At 47.2% G+C, this 8791-nt stretch overlaps 1 protein-coding gene across 1 annotated transcript; it reads left to right on the top strand.

Moving 5' to 3' along the window:
* Nucleotides 1-314: 314 nt before the first annotated feature.
* RNF228 (ring finger protein 228) lies at nt 315-1154 on the top strand (the record flags this gene model as incomplete). Its single annotated transcript, XM_082288377.1, has 1 exon — nt 315-1154. One exon carries the CDS (start codon nt 315-317, stop codon nt 1152-1154), a length of 840 nt encoding a protein of 279 aa, XP_082144503.1.
* Nucleotides 1155-8791: the final 7637 nt, after the last annotated feature.

Genomic DNA, 8791 nt, shown 5'->3' with positions numbered 1-8791 from the left:
CAGGAGAGAGGCCCCGCAGCCGCCGCCGCACACCGACGGCCGCTCCCGGGGGCGGGCGGCGCCGATCCCGCCCCCCGCCCGCGGCAGCCGCCAGCAGCCCCCGGCAGCCGCCAGCGCGGCGGGCGGCGCAGGCAGGCGGCCGCGGCCCTCCCTCCATCCCCCGCCCTCCCCGCCGGGCCGCGCCGCAGCCCGCGGGCGCGGCCAGGAGGCGGCGGGGTCGCGGCTGCCCCGGCTCCCCGCCCGCCTGCCAGGCGCGGGGCGGCCCGGCACTCCCCGCCTTTCCGCGGCCCTACGTCCCCCTCCGGCGAGATGTTATGGCCGAGCCGGCGCAGACGGGCGGCGTAGGGCAGGGCGGGCGGCGGGAGGATGAGGCGGCGGTGGCGGCGCCGGCGGCGGCCGCCGCCCCCAGCTCGGAGGACTACGAGTGCAAGATCTGCTACAACTACTTCGACCTGGAGCGGCGGGCGCCCAAGCTGCTTGAGTGCCTGCACACCTTCTGCCAGGAGTGCCTGAGCCAGCTGCACCTGCGCGCCGCGCAGCATCCCCCCGCCGCCGGCACCGAGCCGGGCCCGGGACGCTCGCCCGGCGGCTCCCTGGCCTGCCCGCTCTGCCGCCACCGCACGGCGCTGCCCGACCACCGCGTCCACGGCCTCCCGGTCAACACCAAGTTGGCCGCCGCCTGCCCGCCGCAGCTGCGGGCCCGCGACCCGGTGCCGCAGGACCGCCTGCCGCCGCTGCCGCCGCGCCGCCCGCCCCGCGCCCGGGAGGCGGCAGCCGCCCTCGCCCCGCCGCCCCCCGCCCCCGCCGGGCCGCGCTCCTCGGGCGGCGGCTACGAGAGCTGCCAGAGCTGCAAGCGGGCGGCGCTGAGCGCCGGCTGCGTGTGCGTCGTCGTCTCCTTCCTCTCCATGGTGGTGCTGCTCTTCACCGGCCTCATCTTCGTCAACCAGTACGGCGGAGACGCCGCGCCCGGCGCCGCGGCATCACCGTCGCCGGTGGGGCCCATCTGCCTATCGGTTGCCAGCATCCTCGCCCTCTTCTCCGTCGTCGTTACATGGCTCATCTGCTGGCTCAAGTACCGGCCCGAGGCGGCGACCGGCGGGGCCACGGCCAACGGCTCGGCGCGGGGCCGGGCCGCCCGCAGGAGCGACACGTAGTCCCGGCGGAGCGGAGCGGGGCCGGGCCGGGCCGGGCTGCGCGGGGCGGACGGCGCGGGACGGGCTGAGCGCGGCCGGGCCCGGCGGTGCGGGGATGGCGCGGCCGCTACTCCGGGAGCCCCGGCTGGGGGGTGAGCCCCGAGCGGCCACGGGGCGGGTGGGCGTCGGCGGGGAGCGCACGGGCGGAGCGGGGTGACAGGTGCCAGCCCTGTCACGGCCACCGGCCCCACGCCCGGCCCGATATCACGGTGGGCCCTGCGGCACTGGCACAGCCCGAGGCCGTGGGAATGGGCTGCAGGGTGACCCGGCGAGAGATCACGGAGGGTCCGGCCGCTCAGGAGGGAGGGTAGGGCGCGCCTTGCCAGCAGAGATGGCTGGAAGGGCCTCCCTGGGGAGCTGGAGCTTGGGATGTGTGCGGTCCTCGCCTCTGCGGGAGCGCATCCCAGGTGCTGAGCTCCTGATGCAGAAGGACACAATTGCGATTAAAGAAAACTGGCTTACTGTTGCCCCCACCTGGAAGATAATTTGAGAGGTTCACTGTGGTTAGGAGCAGAACAGGAACACGATGTTAAATGCGCTTTGTGTTTTCCCTTTTATGAAGTTAACAAGTTAACATATAGAAGAAGCTGTAACAGAAGTGTATTATCTTAAAAGAGACTGAGCCAAAGTTTCCTACAGTGTACTGAGTATGGTTTCATTATGATCTTATTAGAAGGCTGTTGAGCCCTCTGATGGTTGCTTAAAATAATCTGTATTATTTAATTCTTTGAAATTCTAATTTAATGTGGGAAACTGAAACACTACACTGAACACTTAAAACAGTTTATGGGAGATTATTTAATTAATGGAGCTCTAAAATAGAGCTAAGAGACTCTTGTCGTAGGGATTAATATTTCACTGGCCACTGATTTCAATTTTTATGCAGTGAGAGGAGCCCACATTAAAGTATGGACTTTCAGCATCACTGTAAAAGTGGAATGCAGTAGTGTAATTTGTGATTGAACATTCGGTCGAGGTAGCTGTAGTAAGACAGTGGTTTTCCCTCTTGATAAGTTTATCTTCTGTGCTGGGAGTTTCTGTAACGGGCAGTAGAAATGGTTTTGTTCTGTGAGGTTGGAACATCAAAGGTGTCTTTGAAATGTGACAAGACGCTCATGATATAAAATGGAAAAACATTGCCATACAACTGGTTTTGTAGTATATTAAGGAGAGCACTCTATATAGATACTGTTCTATGTTGCAGGATAATTCATTTGGTGCCTGAATTTTTTAAACTTAATTAGTTGTTATAATCTATTATATCGGGAATAAGATAATGCTGCTTATTCCGTGTTTCTACACAGTACTGTAATGGAATGAGGTAATTATTTTCGTGCTTAACAATTCCAGAATTTTAAAAGTGATCTTTTAGTATGTGTATTTTGCAAGCTGTCTGCATGATATTCTGACAAGTATCCTCTTAATAGACCTTTACTTGACCACTTCTGTTTATCACAAGTGCAAAGGAATTTACTCTGTAGAAATGTAAAGACAGCAGGTGAAGATGTGTGATGTGTTTTATGACTGCACAAGTGGTGTGTGCTGTGCAATGTCTTGATTATCACAAATCTGTGAAAAACAACCCCCTGATGCCCAAGAAACCCCACAAACCAACCAGTGTTTGTACAGACTCTGATGATGGATGCAGTTTGTGGAAACAGTAGATGATTTTTGTGTCACTTATGTCTATTGAAAAAGATCCGCACCAGCCTTTTAAAGTTGTATATCACAATATAAAGGCCCTGAGGAGATAAATTACTGGGATCAACTGTGGCTCTGACCGAGATTTGTGTATTTAGACCAGTGTTTTCCAACTTGGAGTTGCTCGTTAGCCGTCTAAAAGGTTATGCCTCCTAAAATCAGGCCTGACCGTTAGCCCCTGTTGACTTCAGCAGTAGTTGTAGATGTTCTGCACCAAAGAAAATCACGAGACTTTTATTTAAGCATCTAAATGAGAATTTAGGTGCTTGACTTCAGGTACAAATATTTGAAAATTTGGGCCTTAACCTCTCTGTTCTTCAGTTAATGCATCTGTAAAGTTTGATAATAGCATTGACCTACCTCACAGGCAAGATGTGAGGCTTTATTTATTAGATGTTTTTAAGCAATTGGAAATCCTTGAAGAGGAGGTGCTATAGAAGTGGAAGTATTATTATAAATGATACTGTAGTAGGAATAAATATATGTAAATTAATGGACATAAACAGCAACAATGTTTTCTAAGAAAAATAAATATATAAAATATGTACATGTGTACATCATATGCACCAATACATGATTTACCTGTTTGTGCTTCTCCTGCAAATGCAGTGTGTGTATCTGCATTTCTTTTCAACCAGGTAAGCTCCAGTACGCTGCAGTTCAGGTGAGCCCAGCCAGCGGTTGCTGCTCCAGCTCAGTCTTGTAGACATCCAGAGGTAGCTCTGAGTGCTCCTGGAGCTCAACTGGAGCTCCCTGCATATTTATTTTCTTTACTTTGCCTTAGTCCTGCAGGCTTTGGCTGCAGGGAGCTGCTCAGGTGTGCCGGGGTGCTGCCAGCACTCTGGGCACACCAGTGAGCTCCCTCCCATGTGGGACTGTGTGCAGGAGCTGCTGTCCCACAGAATCTGTTATGGAGCTGTGCCCTGATTACTGATTACAGTAAGAAATGTATAGTCCATCCTTTTCTTTACTTTCCACATCATAGTTTTAGTCTTGCCTTTTCTCTGTAAACAGTATTTGCCATTTGGACTAAACCAATGGTTTCAGCTGGGATCCATGGACTACTAAAAGAGCTGCGAAAGGTAAGTAAGAAAAGCAAATCGATCATCAGAAGCTTAAATCTGTTGCATGAGGGTCAGCTTTAAAGCATTTAGTGGTTGGCACAATACAAAAAGTTGAAGATCACAGGCCTAAACAGGATTTTCAGGCTTATTCACATTAAATGATATTACATATCAGGTTCTTACCCATATATTTGAAAATATATCAGAGCCAAATTAAAATGGACAGTCTGATCTTATGCCAAATTCTTCTCTCTGCTTGCACAAATTTTGGGAAACTCCGCTGGTTTCAGGAGCGTTAGTCTGGATCCACATCACAGTACCAGTCAGAAAAAATCATGCATTGTATACATCTCTGGCTTCTGTAGAATCCCAGTATTATATTTGTATTTTGGGTTCCTTTGAGTGTACAGATTGCTGTCTAAAGCCAAACTTTGCTCAAGTTTCAGTAAAAAAAAGTTAAGTAAAAATACAAAAAGATAAAATCTGTGTGGCTGGTGGTGTTTTATCATTATAGCTATTTCAGTCACAACACTTGTGTGTTCTGGTTGTTTATAACACACAGAGATATGCAGCAGAAGGGGTGTGCATCACAATCCAGACATCTTGCAGAAGAAGTGTCTCTTTGGGGCACTCTGTGGGAAAGCAGGGAAGACAGAGTAATCCACAACACTGTGGGGGAAATAATAGGAAATACAAGCTGCTGGCTGGGTTTTTTTCCCCTTGTGCTCAGTTTTTTGCTATTTGTTTTTTCTACTGTGCAATATTTTCCTGTGTTACCCAGTCTGGGGCACAAGGAATGGAAACACCAAGAAAATAAACAAAGGCCTGCAGTTTTCTCAGAAATTTTTTGACCTCTCCATGATCACAGTCTGTGTAAACTCTGAAAGATCTGTAGTTTCCTGTTGTGCCTAAAGATCTCAACATTTTTGTAGCAATAATCCCCAGTTCCTCTGCCTAACTGGAGCATACTGGACTCCAAATGGGAAGATCAAATGTGAAGTTCAAGATTTGGAATAGGCTGCCAGATATCAGTCATGTTAGACTAAGAGAAGGAAAGAAAAACAGATCGGAGGGCAGAACCCAGATAATCAACGCACAACCTGAGTGAGTGGTCATGTACTGCAAATTGGGCTTTTCCATCTCACCGGGGACCTGCTGCTGGAGGACAGTTCTTACTGGACCCAACAGCAGCTGCAGGAGAAAGATCAATATGTGCTATTTGTGGGCAGCTTCTGCCATTGACACTGTGTAGGGATGCATTAGGGTGATCACTGCCACAACTTCTTTCATGTTGCCCGTCTGTATAACTTGTGCTCAAGAACTAATTTTTTTTTTTAAATGATGTTTTTACTGTTTATCATGTACCTTCAGTGACACAGTTATTTCTGCTCTCTCCTTTGAAGCATCTCTAATAAATCCTGTGGTTGCAGAGAAGAAATAATATTCCTTTTTTTACCACTAGCCCACAAGCAGTAAAGACTCACACAATGTTCATTTATGTAATGGTGGGTATTCATCTTTGGAAAGGCAGGTTTGACAGAAAAACACTTAATTGTTTCATAAATGAATGGAAGGAATATTATCTACTTGGTTAAAAAGCCTGCATATGGATAGACTTTTCTATTTTATCATGCAAAAAGCAACACAGCAGTTACTCATGTGTTTATGATAATTTGAAATTTAGCACAAAGCCAAATAATAAACAGGTAGCTAACAGCAGTGGGTACTGGGTTGTACATCCCTCCAGTTAGAGCAACGATCTGTATTTCCTGAAGTAACTGGTAGTTTGCCTCCCATCTAGTTTTGTCTGTTTTGTCTCTAGTTTTGAGACAGCATTTTGGAAGCACATTTTGAAAATCAGGCTTAATCGTAGTGCTGTGGGCTGAGAACCTCACAAAACCATCTTACTCTGAAAAGTGAGTTTCTGTCTGCATTTATACTTCTAAGAATAGAGAAGAATAAATTTCTGTTATTTTTTCCTTGCACTGTAAAAATATATTTTTAAAATATGGTGAATGACAAGTGCAATGGAAATATTGTTGCTTCTTACCTTAATGCTCTTTGTAGCTCAGATCGTTGTTCACAGGGAATCGGGTTGTTTTCAAGGCTTATATCCCAAGGTTGCTCATTGTGTGTAACGCTTCATATAAAATACCTTTTATGTATGATAAGAGAGTGAGTTTGTGCACACTCACCACAGGCTGAGAGGTACAGCTGTAGTTATAGGGTTAATGTGGATTCCCTGTTTAGATCTTACTTTGCTGAACAATTTCACTGGAGTGGGAGAATTCTTCCAGCTGGCTGTCCTGGTTGTGCAAACAGACAAAACCCCACTGAGTGGGAATTTGAAGTGTGTGTGGAGTGCAGTTTCTCTGTAGGTGTGCTATGTGTATTCAGATCTGGGGCTGAACAGCTTTGCTTAGGGCAATGGCCTTTGTGAATCCCTCGGGAAGGTGCTGCAAGCACCCTTGCTTTCATGGCTGCTACAGTTCCATCTCTTTCCCGTTAACAGGTTTTTGGTTCTCTGCATCACCAAAAATTTTAACAACAGCTGGAGAAGCCAATATTTAAACATGAATGTGTCCAGAGGAATGTTTTTTAACCATCTCTGACCTGCTGGCTCAAGCATAAACAGTGCAATTGTTATTAATATGGTGCAAGAGATGTTTATGGACGCAAAATATAGAGTCTAAAATACATTGAAATTAAGTGTCTGACTTTGTCAGAGTTCCTTGTGTACACTTAAATCCTCCTGAGCTCAATGGCCCTTTCCCCTATGTTATTGATGTTTTGTAGCTATTGATATTTTGTAGCTGTCCTTGTCTGTTCTACTAGTCTAGAGAAGAAGCTTTTCTGACTAGAGGTTAGTTGATTTTTTTATCATGTTATATTGCCAAGAAATCTAAAAGAGAAAAGATAAAGAAAAAAAGATTAGAAAAAGATAAAAAGATAAATATTTATATTTGCTTGTAATCATCTTTTCTCATTTAAACCACATCAGAGGCAGCTCCCTGTCAGTTGTCCATCGGTGCAAGATCTTCACAGAAGCAGCACAAATGTTCCCTTCGTGTTACAAGCGGGTCAAGGAAGCAATGTGTTTTTCATGGCAATGATTCCTAACGTTTCTGAAGGGTATTTGAATTTGGTGGTTCACTTTTATTAAAGATAGAAAATCCTGCAACTTACCCTGCTTTCACATTTTATCCAGGTGCATGTAGAAATGGAAATAGCTGGAAGAAATCCCACAACTGCATTACCAAAATATGGTTTGTGTCATGGGGGAGGCATACGTTCATACTAGACACATTCAACTACGCCGATCTTTGATCAATGCAGCATAAAATACTCTTGCTTGTGTTTAGGGAAGGAGCAGTGTTGGTCTTCTGCCTGTATCTGCTCTTACTGAAAACACCTGGGTCTGAAACCGGCTTCACAGTTCAGTATCTGAGCTGTCTCAGGCGTGCTGTTCACATGTCATGCAGATTGAGAGATTTGGCATCAAGGTGATCGTAATCTCTTAGAAATAGCTTCAGCTGAGAAATATTTCAGCTGCTTTGAGAAGATTTTTACAATACTCAAATACCATGAAGTTGATTAGTCTCATGAAATTTGAGGGGAATAGCTTGAATTGTTATTATTTTTATTTTTATTTCTCCCCCAAACCTACTCCTGATTCGTCAGAAAAACTAAATTTTAAACTTCAGCTCATTACAAGTCTAGATGTAAGCTACGTTTCCCCATCCTACCTCTAAGTTGTTTAATTGTTTAGCAAAATCTAACAAATCAATTTTGGTTATTATTTTGTGATATTTTTATTAGTAATAAATAGCAACAACAACATTTCGGTTTTGGTTGAGGTTTTGTTTGTTTGTTTAGATGGGTGTTTTTGTGAGTGAAATTTGAGGAATATGCTTGAGATAAAGATCGAAATTTGCTTTCCTTTAAAATGGGAAGAATGACACTTTTTATGACTTAGAAAAAGTGATAATGAACAACAATGCCAGCTTGGTTTCCATGTGGAAAATCAGGACTTGTTAGTTGGACATTTAATATTAGGAGAAAGAAAGTATTCCTCTGTGAAAAAAAAAAATCTGAAACTACTGAAAACTCCAAAGTAAATTAAATGAAACCATAAAACAGAAAATACACTTTCTTCTAGTCTGGTGGCAAACCTTTCTATGTGAGAATAAACTTAGATCTCCCTGCCTTATATAAGTGTCAACACTGGCTGGAAAATAGGTGACATTCTAGTTGTCTGGAAGTTCCTTCTGTTTCCTTTCTGAAGGGGAGGGGAGACTTTGGTAATGATCACTAATACTATTAGCCCAGATATTAATTGGATCTGTTGCTCCTGAAAAAAAACCCAAACAAACACCCTAACTTCTTTATTTTCTGTGAGCAGTTGTTTAGTTTCGGCCCGAGGCCGAGCACTAGCTCTCCCCTCTTTCCGGGAGCTGGGGGGAGCAGCGGAGGGGCCCGGACCGCGGAGCCGCCCCCCCCGAGGATGCCCGCGGGCCGGTGCTGAGCGCGCCCCGAACCCCACATCTCGCGCTGTGTCTGCCCCGCTGTGTTTTGCTTAACGCAGTGATGCTCTGATGTTGGAAGTGAGCGCTCGGCACTGACGGGAGCTGGGAAGCGGGATCCCTGTATATCCAGCGCGGGACGGGTGGCGGGGAAGGACACGGCAGAACAGCGGCATCAGCCGGCAGTGCCCGCTGCGGGGAGCGGGGGATGGAGGCGGGGGATGTAGCCGGCCGCCTCCCACCCGCTGCCGGCCCTGCTAGGCTGCCCTGGGTCCGAGATTCGCCCTCTCGGGCGGCGGAGGGCACGGTC

The sequence above is a fragment of the Coloeus monedula genome (assembly GCF_965178545.1).
Source record: "Coloeus monedula genome assembly, chromosome: 10".
NCBI classification, from domain to species: Eukaryota; Metazoa; Chordata; class Aves; order Passeriformes; family Corvidae; genus Coloeus; species Coloeus monedula.
The sequence above is the reverse complement of the archived record's forward strand: the minus strand, read 5'-3'. Positions and strand labels throughout refer to the sequence as shown.